The sequence below is a fragment of the Stegostoma tigrinum genome, chromosome 3 (genome assembly GCF_030684315.1).
Source record: "Stegostoma tigrinum isolate sSteTig4 chromosome 3, sSteTig4.hap1, whole genome shotgun sequence".
Classification (NCBI taxonomy): domain Eukaryota; kingdom Metazoa; phylum Chordata; class Chondrichthyes; order Orectolobiformes; family Stegostomatidae; genus Stegostoma; species Stegostoma tigrinum.
Genome location: NC_081356.1, coordinates 57795869 through 57812265, shown reverse-complemented (window position 1 = coordinate 57812265; position 16397 = coordinate 57795869). Strand labels below are relative to the sequence as shown.

At 38.6% G+C, this 16397-nt stretch overlaps 1 protein-coding gene across 6 annotated transcripts in view; it reads left to right on the top strand.

The window, feature by feature from the left end:
* Positions 1 to 16397, top strand: part of dapk1 (death-associated protein kinase 1) — a 224049-nt gene that overhangs the window by 146170 nt on the left and 61482 nt on the right. For all 6 annotated transcript variants that reach the window (XM_048527053.2, XM_048527056.2, XM_048527052.2 and 3 more), the window contains 6 exons: positions 3395 to 3487; positions 4310 to 4429; positions 7505 to 7603; positions 7970 to 8068; positions 10650 to 10748; positions 13976 to 14173. In XM_048527053.2, the coding sequence (XP_048383010.1) occupies positions 3395 to 3487; positions 4310 to 4429; positions 7505 to 7603; positions 7970 to 8068; positions 10650 to 10748; positions 13976 to 14173 (708 nt within the window). The remainder of the gene's footprint in view (positions 1 to 3394; positions 3488 to 4309; positions 4430 to 7504; positions 7604 to 7969; positions 8069 to 10649; positions 10749 to 13975; positions 14174 to 16397) is intronic.

The window sequence follows — 16397 nt, the reverse complement described above, 5'->3', positions numbered from 1 at the left end:
TAAGTGTGGAAATACATCAAACTATTCTTGAGTAAGTTTACCAGTGTGCTACCACTGCTGGAAAATTGATATAATAGTGGCGGATGCATGTGTAGTGACCATCACTAAGAAGGTTCTGGGGAAACTGAAAGGGTTAAATCACTTGGACGATGTGGATTACAGCCCAGGATTCTGAAGGAAATAGCTAAAGCAGACTGTAGAATCATTGGTCGTCTTTCAGGAGTCACTAGAGTCAGGGAACGCCCCACAAGACTGGAAACAGGAAGGCAAATGCAATATTGGCATTTATGTTGAGAGGACTTGAATATAAAAGCAGGGATGTACTTCTGAGGCTTAAATGGTTCTGGTCAGGCCACATTTGGAGTATTGTGTGCAGTTTTGGGCCCCATATCTCAGGAAGGATGTACTGGCCCTGGAGCGAGTTCAGAGGAGGTTTACGAGAATGGTCCCAGGAATTGAAAATTTAACATATGAGAAACATTTGAGAATTCTGGAATTATACTCATTGGAGTATAGAAGGATGAGGGGGGATCTAATTGAAACTTTCAGGGTTCTGAATGGCCTGGACAGAATGGAGGTTAGGAAGATGCTTCCATTGGTAGGAGAGTCAAGGATTTGAGGATGCAGCCTTAGAGTAAAGGAAAGACCTTTTAGAACAGAGAGAAGGAGAAACTACTTCAGCCAGAGAGTGGTGAATCTATGGAATTCACTGCCACCAGGTCATTGAGTACATTTAAGACTGAGAGAGAGTTACGGGGAGAAAGCAGGAGAATGGGGTTTAGAAACTTATCAGTTATGATTGAATGGCAGAGCAGACTCTGGTTTAATGGCCTAATTTCTGCTCCTATTTCTTATGGTTTGATGGAAATGGCTATTGTAATACCCCTGTTTAAGAAGGGAGGGAGGCTGAAGATGGGAAATTATAAACCGGTTCGTCTGACTTCAGTCATTGATGAGATTTTGGAGTTCGTTATTAAGGCAGAAGTTATGGAGTACTTGGAAGTACATGGTTAAATAGGGCTGAGTCAGCACAGCTTCGAAAAGAAGTCATGCATGATCAATCTGTTAGAAATCTTCAAGGAAGTAATGAGCAAGTTGGCAAGGGAAAAAAGTGGATTTGGAATTCCAGAAGGCCTTAGATGTGCTGTATAGGAGGCTACTAAATAGGATAAGAGCCCATAGTATTTGAGGCGAGGTATTGGCATGAATAGAGAATTGGACAACTGGTAGAAGGCAAAGAGTGATAAAGAGGTCTTTTTCAGGATGGCAGCCAATGACTAGTGGAGTTCTGCAGGCATCCATGTTGGGACCACAAATCAGTTCACTTTTTATTGTATTAACAATCTGGACGGTGGAAGTGAGGACATTATTGCTAAGTTTGCAGATGACTCAAAGATAGGTTGAGGAACAGGAGGTGTTGAGGAAGAGAGGAGGCTGCAGAAGGACTTGGGACAGGCTGGGAAAGTGGGCAAAGAAGTGGCAGCTGCAGTACAGTGTGGGAAAGTGTGAGATTGTGCACTTTGATAGGAGGAATAAAGGTGTAGATTACTTTCTAAACAGGGAAAGACTTTGGAAATTTGAAGCACAAAGACTTGGGAGTCCGAGTTGAGGTTTCTCCTAAGGTTAACATACGGATTCAGTTCGCAGTTTTGAAGGAAAAAGCATTGATAGCATCACTCCAAAAGGGCTAGAACACAGGAGCAGCAATATACTGCTGGAGCTGTATAAGGCTGTGGTCAGATTGCACGTGGAATATTATGAGCAGTTTTGGGCCACAAATAAGGAAGGATGTGCTGGCCTTGAAGCAGGTTTACAAGAATGATCCTGAGGATGAGCGTTGTCATGTGAGGAGCCGTTGAGGACTTTGGGTTTGCACTCGATGGAATTTAGAAGGATGAAGATAAATCTCATTGAAACTTGCAGAATACTAAGAGGCCTGGATAGTAAAAATGGACAAGTTTCCACTAGTCGAAGAGGCTAGGACCTGAAGGGCACAGGCACAAAACGAACTTGGTGCCACAAAAGCAGGCCAGACCATTGAGTGTCTTTAAGACAGAGGTAGGTAGGATGTTGATTAGTAAGGGGATCCAAGGTTTTGGGGAGAAGGCAGGAGAATGAAGTTGAGAAACATATCAGCCATGATTGAATGGTGGAGCAGACCCAATGGCTGAATGGCCTAATTCTGCTCCTACATGTTATTGCCTTATGGCCTTTCATCGAGGGAACAATTTCATTTGTGGAGAATAAATATCTTTTAGCATTTGCTCAATTAAGAATTATGATCAGCTGTAAGATTGGTAAAATATTCCCTTGGAAGAAACTCTAGATGGCTGTATTGCATTGTGCCTAATGATCATTGAGTTCCTGATTGTACTTTTAATGTTATGCATAAACACGCACTGGGACTGTACTCATTTGGGTGTTAGTAAGAGTTCTCAACATGAAAACCGCAACTGCATGTACAAATTCTTTTTCCTTTTCCTCAAATCTGGGCAAATTAGAAATGAAAGTCCCAGACATGGGCTGACATCATTAATTAGTATTATTTGTTCATGGGATGTGTGTGTATAAGGCTAGACCAGCATTTTTTCCACCCCTAATTGCCCTGGTGGTGAGCTGCCTCTGGAACTACTGCAGTCCTTCGGGCATAAGGGCACTCACAGTGCTGTTCAGACGGGAGTTTGAGGATATTGGCTCAACGGACATTGAAGGAATGGCAATATAATTCCATGTTAGGATGGTGAAAGGCTTGGGGGGGAAAATTGCAGGTGGTGGTATTCCCATGTATCTGCTGCTCTTGTTCTTCTTGGGGATAGATGTAAAAAGTTTGAAAGGTGCTGTCAGGCTTTAGTGAGCTACTGTAATGCATCTTATAGATGGTACAAACAAGGTAGCAATCAAACTGCTATGTTGTCCTGGATGGGAGCAAGCTGTTTGAGTGTTGTTGGAGCAGCAACAATTGTATCAACTAGTAGTGTTGGAAATCTAATTGGAGAACATCAATACAAAAAAGCATAAATATTAGATATTAAAATGACCAAAGTACTTTTCAATTAATGATCAGTTTCTCGTTTACACACAGCAAAAAAAAAAGTCCTCCTACCCTGAAATGTAGTGTTTATACATATAGAAAAAACATTCGGTATTTTAAGAGACGCAGGGGACCAGATGATTTAATTATGAAATTTGTACAGCTTTCACCCTCTTCCCAGTTTGGGATCAACTTCGTTTTCAATCTCTATCAGCAAAATGTAATACTGCCTCAACCAATCAGTCTAGTTTATTATTGATTCTCTGTGTCATTACTGTATGATTTGCAAGCGATTTAAATGTTTTGAGAATTAAATGTTTCTGTTCAAATGTAACTTATTTTGTTAAAATATATTTTCTTTAGCAATCAGTACGGTTAATATCATTGTGCCAACGGCTATCAAGATCATTTCTGTCTCGAAGCAATATGAGTGTTGCTAGGAGTGAGGACACTTTGGTAAGCATCAGAACAACATTCCACTCGGCAGCTGAAGATTTGTTTCCATTCTTAAGGATGAGAAATTGGAGGAGTTGAGTGTGTTTGTTCATGTAAATACATGTTGGCCATGAGTTTCCTTTCTGGAAATCCAACTGTGTTACATCCACTACTTCACCTTTATCTATCCTGCTTGTTACCTTCTCAAAGAATGTTTCAGGCATGGTTGCCCTTCATTCTTGCTGTGGTATTGACTCCATTCCGCAGGCTATTTTCAGCAATCACATTGTGTGTGTGCGCACTTTGCTGAGGATAAACAGCAGTTAGAGGTGGGAAACAAGCTGCCTGCTGTAGCAATTCTTAAAATTCTCCTTCTCTTTGACCAAATTCTTCAACTCAGCATTGATTGCTTTGTCTAGTTACACTTCCAAGAATTACCTTGGGATTTTACATGATACACAGTTGATGTTGCCAACTATTACCCTGGCTTATACCAGTACTGAGCAGAAGATCTTCCTCTCTGTAAGGTATACTGCTCACTGTATTTGCTTGCTAACCAATCTATGGAGCGCTTGAATGTTGACATTAGCATAACTCCAAAGAGCTAAAGCTGGAAAGAGATCTGTCATCATCTCTTAAAATTCACTGGTTTTAAAATTAAAAGCTGGATTTCCGGAGTAATCAGAATAATTGGCAGAGGATGTTATCAACGTGTAAATTGTGCTATTTTTGAAAATAGCATAAATAGTCTTTCCTCCTTTCATCCATATGTTCTGATGTCTTTGACCAGCAAATTGTTTGTTGGTTTCCAGGAATGACAAGTTTTATTTTCCTTCTTATAAGGATGAAGAGGATTCATTTGTAATGAAAGCAATTATTCATGCCATCAATGATGATAATGTTCCTGGTCTACAGCACCTCCTTGGGTCCCTTGCCAATTATGACATTAACCAACCTAACAAGGTAATTTCTGTGCCTCGTTTGGTATGTTTTCTTAATGACTTGAGAATTATTTCCTTCCTAGATTTCAGGATAGTGGGTACCGATAATGTTCATCACCACATAATCCACTTATTTTAAAAACGGGAAGAATATATATTATGGTAAAGCTAATTAGTTAAGTTCATCATGTTACAGTAAATGCTATGTAAATTATTTCACCTTTTGCATTTCCATTGCAAATAATTATGATTCCTGTAGTGGTTATTGTAGGTCATTTCATGTTGTTAAACAATCAAATTATGCAAAATGCTATAGCCTGTTTGATAAATTAATGTAAAGCACAAGCAAAAATTCATATTAATGACTGAGGAAACTGTTTGTTTGTCAATTTTCTGTTGGATTGTTAGTGTTAAGCCGTTAGTAGATGTAATCAAATGAGTCCTCATAATATTGCTGTATTCAATTCAATCTAACAAAATTGGAGATAACAAGATGTAGAGCTGGATGAGCACAGCAGGCCAAGCAGCATCAGAGGAGCAGGAAGGCTGACGTTTCAGGCCTCGACACTACTTCTTGGCAATTTCTTAGTAACGTCACAGTTAAAGACAGTTGAGCATTGCTCATTTAGTACCTCCAACTGCGCCCTGTGCCTCTACGCATCTTGGTCTCTATCAGCCCCATTCCTCCTCTTATCACCCTTTTACTATTTATATGGTTGTAGAGAATTTTAGGATTCCCTTTTACATTAGCTGCCAGTCACTCTTTTTCATACTTGTTCCCTACTGCTTTTATTTGTTTTACACTTCCACTCTGAACTCCCTGTATTCAACCTGGTTCGGAATTGTATTACTCACCTGACAGCTGTCATGTGCCCCTTTTTTCTGTTTAATCATGCACTCCGATTCATTTGCCATTCAGAGGGGTCTAAATCTGTTTGCTAGCCCAGATCTGTTCTTGTCGTCCTGAAGATCGCCATGCCCAGTGAATTATATTTACTGTAGGTTGTTCCATGCAGTTTCCTATATAGCCATCCTATTTCTTGTATTGTGATAATTAACTCCGAAATATTTATCTACCAACACTTGGTCCACTTGACCATCTCATCCCTGAGAACCCAATCCAGCAAAGCCTCCTGCTGTTCTGGGCCGCAGAACTCCTGATGTAGAACATTTTCCTCAGCGTACTTCATAAACCCCTAGTCTACTTTAGAATAGCTAAGGTTCTGCAGTTTCTTTGCAAATTTGTTAATCTGTGTTTCTTCCATTTAGTTGGTGGCCTTTGGAATAGACCCAGGTAGCCTGCGTTGGTACCCTTTTTCCCCCCTCTTGGCACTAATCAGATTCTGCCCTTGATATCTGTCCATCCCCAATGGTATCCCCTCTCTCCCCAGCACAGTGTTCTTCTTAACTTTACTACTGTTTCTCTATTCATTCCTTCCTTCACTGTCTTTCCAGATTTCCATTACAATAACATGTTCTCAGATGGCTGTCAGCTATTCAAGGTCACCCCACACATTATTTACCATACGTGGTGAATTCACATCAATATGCAATTTAGATTATTTTTCATTTCCTCTTAATCTGACCCCTTCTAATACCTTGTGCATGTTTTGCTATCTCATATTACTTCCTTGACTGCCAAGTTAGTTTAAACACTCCCCAATGGCACAAGCAAATCCCTTGTAAGGACAGATGTCCCAGATCTGTTCAGGTATGACTTAAATGCCTGTACGCTTCCTGCCTCATCTCTGCAGCTGTGCATTCATCTGTACCATGCCCCTGTTCCTGAACTCATTAAGTCATGGTATCCGGAGCAATCCAGAGATGCAACCTTTCTGATGTCCTATTTAATAGATTCTTTCCAAGTCCCTCATCTGTCTTTCTAACATTGTCACAACGCGTATAAAAAATAGCATAAGACAGTATCTTCATTATGTTAAAAGTAATTTCTTAATACTTCTCGTTTTGAATGAATGCTGTTACTCTTGAATAATTTTAAATCATGATTTCTTAAAATCAAGCCACGGCCAATGCAATTGCAAAGTGGATAAAACGGAAAGTTGAGAATTCCAATCCCAACAATTACCGTTAAACAGCCGTTTCTAGTTGGATGGCTTTTCTTGGTTGTTCTCTGCTTATACTTTCTCCAGTTCATGACCAGCGATCTTTCAACAGCATACTTTTATGACGAGCAACTTTACTGTAATGTTATGACATAAGGCACTTCACAGGGATATTTTAAAACAAAGTATGACACCAAGCCACACAAGGAGGTACAAGTTCAGATGTTCAAAAGCTTGGTCAAAGTGATGGGCTTTAAGTGTGTTCAGATGGAAATCCAAGTAAAGGAGTGTAGGAAGATTTTCCAGAGCTTGGGACTTGGACAACTTGAGGCACGGTCGCCACTGGAGAGCAGCTATAATTGGGAATGCACAAGAAACCAGAAATAGAGGAGTACAAACATCTGAGAGTTGTGGAGTTGGAGGACATTACAGTGAAGAAAAGGGGCAAAGCCATTGAAAACAAGAATGAGAATTTTAAAATCAAGATCCCTGCTGCAACTGCGTATCTTTTTGCTCCTTCCGCTTAAATGCTCCCCTGCACCACAGCAATATGGGCAGTTTGCTCATCCTCCTCGTGATCTCTCCTGTCATCCACTCAAGTTGCCAGAACATCAGATCAATTTAACTGTTGTAGGGATGAGGTTGACCCATTGTTAACTTCAGGGTCCCTATCATTGCCTGATTTACAGGCACCTTCAACTGTTCCAGACCACGGAGCAGATCTGAAATCCCTAGCCTAAAGGGCGTGATTGCCTCCTGGAACAAAGAGAGCAAGTAACTTTGCCACTCCCTGATGTGTTTGAAGCTCACACTTCAGTTTATCAACACTGAGTTAAATTTTCTTGAGCTGCAGACACTTGCTGAAATTTGGAACATAGTGGAAACTTGTCCAAGGACTGCAGCTGGCCTTGAGCTGTAAGGTAAGCATATTACAATAGGTATTCAGTTTAGTAAAAAAGGGAAAATAAGGGACTAAAATTGTCATTGCCCACCGCATTCCTAGATTGTCTCAAAAGTTATGTCATTTTCTGCAGCATGGAACACCTCCCCTGATGGTGGCAGCTGGTTGTGGAAATACCCAGATTCTTGACTTGCTCATCCAGAAGGGAGCAAAGATTGATGTGCAAGACAAGGTTTGTATTGGAACTTCTACCAAAGTAGCATTTATTATTGAAACTCTTGTGTTTGTTGTCACTAAACCAACATGCATAATATATACATGTCATATAAGTTTACAGGTAACAAAGAAATCTAATTCTGGAATGTGGGTTTTTGCTACTATATAAATAATTTGCCTAAAGCTGTGACAAGAGTAAATACAAAATCAGATGCCATTTATGCTTTCATATTTTAATGAAAATTTATGAATTTATTGAGAATTCAGAAGTTTTGAGCTGAGACCAAGAAATTCCACTTCAAGAAGCTATCTGTAGACTTTGATATCATGTGTATCAAATATCTCAGATGTCTTTTCACAAGTTATTTTCAATTATTTCCAGTCTGGTTCAAATGCACTTTATTGGGCAGCACGGCACGGCCATACAGAAACATTAAAATTCTTGCACCATAAAGAATGTCCACTGAATGTACAGGATAAGGTAAGCAAAAAATGTAAAATTCCTGCAACAGTACTTGATTAAAATTGATACCCTTTGTAACATTAGCAATTATGTTCCTGAATTAGGGTATTTAAAAATGATAATATTTGGATGCAGTTATATTTTTGTTTGAACTGATAGTGAGAACTACTAGAATTAGAACAATATAGAATATCTGCTATTGTCACTTGTACTACGATTTAGAGGTATAGTGGTACAGTGAAAAGTTTTTAGAATGGCTGCCTTTTAATGATGCCATCTTAGATACAAGTACCTAGATACAAATCTTAGAGCTTAAAAAAGAAACTGCGCATGCACAAAGAGGATGAAAGGAAAGCGTAAGCATTACTTACACAGGCAGTTACCACACGAGTCTGCATATGCAATCAGTTTCCCTGGAGGAATTTAGAATTAATAAAATTCAGTATAAAATGTGATTTCAGAAAAATTATCAACTTTGGTGTCATCTCCATTTTAATATCAGATTTTAATAATGATTCTTGGATAATAAATACCTTTTTGTAGGTAGTTGAGTAAATATTCGTTGTAAAGTTTTAACTAAGGAAGTGCATGGGTAGAGGCTAGATCTTAGTGGTTTCCATCCAAAGCCTGAGCAGGGTGACCTGCCAGGTTTCTTCCCTCTCTCTGAACTCCCACCAGCTGTGAGAATGGACGACTTAAGAGCCCCACATGGTTTATATAAAATTGGAGACAGGTTGAGGTTAGGCATGATGAAGAGGGTGACATGGGGAATTCTGACCCACCCCATGCCGCACTGCTGAAGCCTTTTCTGCCCATGACTATTATGCCATTGATTTTTATCTGCCATGAGGTCAAGTGCATCATCCTCACCCTCCTTGTCTCAAGATGAGTCAGATCCTTCTTAACATCATTGTTCTGTTCTCCTTCAAGATATTTTTCACCTTGTGCCATCTCTAACAGAAAAGAGCTCCTCAGTTAAGCATGCTATTACCTCTGCCACATACCTTGCTGAAACCTTTGTTCATGAACTTCTCATCTCCAGATTCAGTCTTTCCTGTATTTCTCATGCAAGTCACTCATCTACCAGCTCTCATAAAAACTAATTCAATCAAAACTCTTGTTCCTTTTATTCTTTGCAGCAAGGCTAACTGCCCATCATCTCCAACGTGGCTGCACAACGTTAGCACTCACATACCCAACAGCTGAAGTTTAAAATTTCTCAATGGTCTGTTTAAATTTCTTTGCCGTTTCATTTAAGCTAATCTCTTCCAACTTTACAAACCGCCATTCATGCATTCATTCAGCTCCTGAATCAGCCTCCTGTGCACCGCTTCCCTTGCCCTATTACTGATAACGCTGTGTTCAGCTGCAAGCTCTCACGTTGTCTAAAATTTCTTCCATAATCCATCTATTTCCTGCTGCTGAGTGTCTCCTTAAAACCCTCCTGCTTAACCACATGGTTAGTCACCCTTCTCTAATAATATCTGCTTTTGTGGTTATTTTCCTAATGTCTCTGTAAAGTGCCTTGGGACGTTTCCTACAATTAAGGGATTATATCAAGGTGGCGCCTCCTTCTCCCTTATTGTCCTCATTGTAATTGGCTTTGAACATTTCCTTTTTACTCAATTTGGGTGGTAACAGAAAGTTATTAGTCTCAATGGTTAAAGAAACTCTGCATTCTTCTTAGGATCTGAACAGGGCAGCCACCAAGAGAGTTTTGCAGTTGGCTGTAATGAGTATACCCTTTCAAGCCCCTGTACTCTTTCTCTATCCCCATCACCTTGTAGATATCCCCCTTCAAATATTTGTCCAATTTTCCATCAAATATTATTTATTGAATTTATTTCCATCGTCCTTTAAGTCAGCACATTCCAGATCATTGCCAAGTGTTCCTCCAACTCTTCTGGTCCTTTCATGATAAATGGTCCTTTTTTGGTGAATCTGCCTCCTCTTGTCACCAACTCTGCTGCCAATATAAGCATTTTATTGTTATTCACTGTATCAGAACCACTCATAATGTTGAACATTTCTTCATTTACTCCTCTTCTTGAAGTAAGCCAAAGAATCTCCTCTTCTAGTCTCTCCCCATAACCAAAGTCTTATATCCCTGGTGCCATTTGTGTAATTATTCCCCTCAATCCTCTCTAAGGCCTTAAATATATTTTCTGAAGATGGCCTAGTTCTAGTGGTACCTACAGAATCTTTTTCTTGAATCTATCGAGCATTTCCATTCACTGCTACTGCTCTTCTGCCAAGGTTTCCCCTCCTTAAAACCCCACACCTACGATTTAGATTTCTTTCTAGTCTTGGTTTTGATTTTTGAGGTGTGATTTTTCTATATTCTACATTTAATAAAAGCTTCTGGAGTACTGTTTATACTAACATTTTACTTGTCCAAAGATATTTAACATTTGCATTAGCGTTTTAAGTAGCTAAGTACGAGTACAATTTTCAATACTTTGTGTTCAGAAAAGCTGACTATAAACGCCTTTTGTGAAACAGGTCCTTTATTAAGGGAAATCAAAACTCCAAATAGTATTGCATATTTCAATTCCAAACTGATTCCTGAAATCTTAATTTTGTTCCTTTTTTACTCTAGTCTGGTGAAACTGCACTCCATGTGGCAGCCCGCTATGGTAATGTGGAAGTAGTACAGTACCTCTGCAATGTTGGTGTTAACCCAAATCTTCAAGACCGGGTAAGGCTTGTAAAATTTGATCAGCTTCAGAAAGTTTATATTTGAGTGAACTCGCAATTATGACCTCAGTGTTGCTCACAAACAATTCAGCTTGTGTATCTTGGATCACCAGCTAATTCATGATGATGGTGCATATGGAATAAGACTGGTATAAAAATAATACACAAAATATAATTCAATTTTGTGTCCTGTTCTGATCATTCCTAGTCTGAAGAGATTATTAAGGAACTAAATGTGAGTAATCAGTTGAAATTTGAAAAATAGTCTCTTTATTCTGAAAGTACAATAATGGTGTTTACTGTTTACAAGCAAGTTCTAGAACAAGGTAAATTATTGAAGCATTTTTTAAGTGGCCCTTACTCATTAAATGTATATGGCTTTGTAGACAGGAATATATTTGAATTCAACAATTTAGGACTGTACCCCTTTCATTTAGTTTACCTAATTTCCTTCTTTCAAAACGATTCTTGTCAGAGCGCCGTTTAGTGGGTGCCACAGTGCTCTAATTCTTTAGCCGAATGGTCATTCTTCATATATGTTTTTCTTGAAGAAAGATTGCAGAACTGTAGTGCCAAGAGATCTGAGTGTCCTGGTACACACAAATTACAAAACGAATATTCAAGTGTGACAATGGATTTGGAAGGTAAATTGAATTTTGTTGTCAATTACAGTGAGCGGAAAATAAAAGCAGGGAACTCTTGCCACAGTTTGTTCAGAACATTAGCAAGACCATTTCTGAAATACCATATACAACCTAGGTCTGCTTATTTTTTTAGAAAGGACATAATTGAATAAGAATTAAAAATTAAGAGTTTCTCATTCAAGACAGATTAACTTTGACAGCCTTCCTAGGAAAAAGAAAATGTTCATGTGTCAAGTGGGGTATGATTGTTCTTCAGATTTCTGAAGAAGTCATATAGTGCTTGAAATGTTATCTCTATTTCTCTCTCCACAGATGCTATCCTACCTGCTGAAATTTCAATGCATTCCAGCATTTTTTTTGTTTAAAATTTCAGCATCTGCAGTATTTTGCCTTTTCACTCTCACAACAGATGTTTACATAGCAGTTTACAAAATGAGTTTTCAGGAGTCAATCTCACTGTATTGAAAATAGTAAGGCTGATTTGTGTCTCTACTACTGACTTAGCTCGATCAGTTAATTGAGCATTTTTCAGAGATCTTTCCCAATCTCGTTGCTTCAGTAGCAATGATGGCTAGAGTTAACATAGTTATTGTTATGTGAGGATTGAAGTCACAGTTCTGTGTCACCTGTAGAATACGAATTGTTTTTCTCAGATGGCTGGCAGTTTAAATGTGATGAAGGCTTCTACTTCCACCACCCTTTTTGGGCTGTGAAACATGAGATGGTCACTCTCTGTTACAAATGTGCATCTTTCTGTTGTACAATACAGTATTTGCTGCTGCTCCACTTAAGGAAAGCGTAATCTTATGCTATATTTTTGATTACTAGGAAAATCTACCGCACCCACAATTCTTTTTACATGTTCTTAGACTTGAGTGTACCATGCAGCATGAAAGGATTAGATTTAAGAGCAATGGCAATTTTCTGCAAAGTAGTATGCTGATCATCCTGGAAATTTCTTCTATCTTGCTGCCAGCCTGAGGTCGGGTAAAGTTCTCAGTGTGAAAATTGTGTGAAACTTCCAACAATGAAATTCTGCTAATACTAAAGAACTGATTGAAGACATTGTGTGGAAATATTACAAAATTAGTTTCTGTTCCAGCTCCTTACAGTCAATGATTAATGCACAGTTAAAAATGTTGACAACCAATCCAATTATAATCTGAGCAGTGGATTTACATCTGTCACTAAGTGGATATGACTCATGTGCTTGTTGAAGGTTGTTACTGTTCCTAATTTGTTCATGGTGCTAAAGGACAATACTTCTCAGGATTGGTTTATTTATGTGTACCCCTTTGACATTTATTAACAAGATGTTTGTCTGTAGAGACCATCACTTTGAAGCCAAATTCTTCCCCTGTATAATGTCCACATATTTACACATTAGCAAGGGCCACTTGATATTTATTAGGTGAAGAGATTATGGATGATTACGTTTTTCTGCTTTTGTGGTCTTGGTTGCAATCCATTCACCAAAGAGAGAGCCAGAATTGAACCTGGAATTTCTGAGCCTTACCTAACTTTATGTATTGTAATTACTAGTTCAGCAACTTGATTAGTGCACTTTTATTTTCTTTCCACTCTTTGAAAAATAAATCAGAATTTTGACAGTGCAGTGTCACTATGGTATACAGATGCTTTGGGATACAGGACTTTTCAACCACTTAAGTCCATCTGCCCAGAATTCTGGAATCACTTTAATTATGGTGAATTTTACAATGTTAATACATTATTAGAAGTTTGATATTTTAGCTTTTACCTTTAATCTTGTATAGGTTCTATTAATTTATTTTACTTTGTATAATTTGAATACATGCTTGGGATAACTAGTGTATTTTACTTCTGGTTAGTGAAGAGACTTTGATGCAACTGTCTGATTATCTTGCTTGACGACTTAGTTACAAGATACGTGGAGATCTCCTTTAGTTGGCACTACATTAAAACATAACGCCAAAAAAGGACAAATCTATGCAAGATCTTTGTGAGCAGCTTGCTTCAATATCAGGAACACGTGCTATCATTTTGTCACAGACTGCAAGATCTCAGCCAAAGCTGCTTTAGTCTATTTCTTTCCATGTGTTTTGTACTCGAAATATTTACTTATTTCTGTTGTTTAGATGTGGTCTGACTATAACTTTGGTTCCATTCACAGTCGGTAAGCGCCCTTATGTCTGCAACTTTGTTTCATTGCATCCTAGAAGATCCCTACCAGCTTGATCAAGATTTGACAGATTTTCACTGGGGTGTTGGCATTGCTCAATCCAATGGAGAATTAATGCTACACATTTAACTTATTCCATCTTCTAGTCACTCTTTAATTGGTACAGTAATCTCTGCCCAAGTCAGGAGCGTAGGCAGTATTGCAGGAATCCCATTCAAAGTTTGGATTTGAGATCCTACATTTTGCTGAAAAGTGATGCCAAATATTCATCATTGAGCCCACTTAACCCCATGTAGTTGCACCATTGCATTTAGAAAACCTACATCAAAGTGTTCAATAATTTTGGTGTCAATTGATGCTTTTTTGTGCTTAATTTATTCCAGATTTTGCAGTTGTAATCCTCTTTATTTTTCAATACTATAGGACCAGGAGACTCCTTTGCACTGTGCAGCTTGGCATGGTTACTATGCTGTAGCGAAGGCACTCTGTGAAGCTAATTCCTCTGTTCATGTTAGAAATAAGGAAGGAGAGACTCCCCTCCTGACTGCAGCAGCAAGAGGCTATGTGGAAATTGTGGAATGTTTAATAGAACATAATGCAGATATTGATGAAATTGATACAGTAAGTTATGAGCATATTACATATTTGAATATTCACCTTTGTAATATTATTTTGGATGATTTACTTTTAATATGCATTCTGTGGTTGATGTGTTTTCTGTACAGATTTTGCTAACCTTTGGTGGAAGTTGATTGAAATATTGTTAGAAGTTGGACTGGGTTATAGTCCAACAGGCTTTTGGAACATTGTTCTTTCATCAGGTGAAGTTACCTGAATAAACTTGTTGGACTATAATCTGGTGTCGTGTAACTTCTGACTTTGTCCATCCCAGTCCAATACTGGCATCTCCGTATGATTCGAATATTGGTTATGTATAATCATTATTTTGGCAGAAAAACCATTAAAGATTCCCTTTGCCAGCGATGACTACTAGCAGCTTGTAATGCTCTTTTTCGGTGTCCACAGTCACACTTAATTGCATACATTTGGTGTGACAAAATTGGTCATGTTGCTCTGATCTTGACTCTTGCAGCATCAGCACAAATCATTTCCCATGCTTAATAGCATTCAGTGAGAGAAAAGTAGTTCTCTGTAGATTGTAGTTAAAGTGCGATTCTGGTTTCTTCCTGCTGAATTTTTTTTTAAGCAAGGTGAGCACTTTTACGCTGACACTTATTTTATAATTATAATTGTTGAAAATTAGCAAACATGCACAAACATCCACGTTTGCTTCTTATCCCATGAACAGAATTGTAAACACAAAAAACAGTGGGTAATTTTCAAGTTGGGGCAAGAGCCAGATTATTAGAAAAGGAATTGTGTGCAGTGGTACTTGGATGACAACCTCTTGCAGTTTAGAGTGAATATATGACATTGGAGGAGCACATTTTGATTATGCTATTCTACTTGTATCACAAAATATTTATACTCGGTGAGCTAGATCAAATTCCTGGAACTCCCTCCTGTTAGCCCTGTGGCTGTATCCACTCCACATGGCCTGCAGTGGCTCAAACCAGCAACTCACAGCTACCTCCTCAAGGGCAGTTGGAAATGGGCAATACATTCTGTCCTAGCCAGTGACACCTACGTTCTGTGAACAAATGAGTGAGCATATGCCAGATTTTCACAAGATTGATAATGCTCATGTAACACTTGTGACACTTGATTGCAGTATATTTTTTGATGTTTCTGAAACATCGGGTTGCGTGTTGCCCGCAAGCATGAGATTTTAATTGCTGCAATTTCCAAAGTAAGCGGAAACAGTTTGTAAATTGTAGAAGTCTTGGTTTGTCGAATGGTCATTTGGATTTTCACACTTTCACAGTGAGTGAGATTGTACAGGTCATCAAACCACTAGGATTCCAGAAGGACAGGTTTAATTCTTCCATGGAGGAACTGCAAATGGAGGAATTAAACCACATCCTTGCAATGCTTCCTGCAGCATCAAGAAAGAAAAGATCCTGAACCAAATTCTGGATGATGTTGAAAATGTGTTTTTATTCCTCCACATTTGCACATTAAGATACAGAAGAATTGTATAATTGTGAGCCATGTAGGAAAATTTTTTCGGTTTCAATCCCCGCAAAGCAGAAGTTGGATGAGGATATGATCAGGTTCCATTTGTGAGGTTGCTCACTTCCATCCAGTGCAGATCAACTCACACACGTTTGACCATCAGAAATGGTGAAGTCCTAACCTAGGTGATTTGTTCTTGCTGTTGAAAAGGAAGAGTAGACTCAAATTGTTTGAGCAATCACTTCACTCACATGAACAAAGTGTTAAATGTAATCTCTTGGCTGTGCTGATATTCATGCACAGGAATAGTACTGCTTCAATTTGTTGCAGAATATCTAGCTATGCTACAGAAAGCCTGCCAGCATTTCTGCTGCTGATGACTGGAAACAAAACATTGACTTTGGAATAATTGTCCATCAGAGGGTGAAATCCTAAACAAAGATGGTGGAAAGTAACAGGAAAAAAAAATGGAGCAAATTGGGAAGAAAATTTGGTGACTTTGGATGCTTTTTAGTTTTTGCTCTCAAGGGCTGAAAATGAATTCAATCACAAAGGTTCTGCAGTATACAAAGGAGGCAGAAATTAACAAATAATTAGGCTAATTGCAAATAATTTGTTGGCAGTTTGGGCTAGAAATTGCTTCCAAATCCTTATTTTTACAACGTTCAGAAGCAAATACTTATTTGGGACACGTTTGCAAGACCTTGCTTTTGCTTTAAAATCTCTTGGCACCTGCATAATAATGGCCAAGGTTTTAGCAACTGGTACA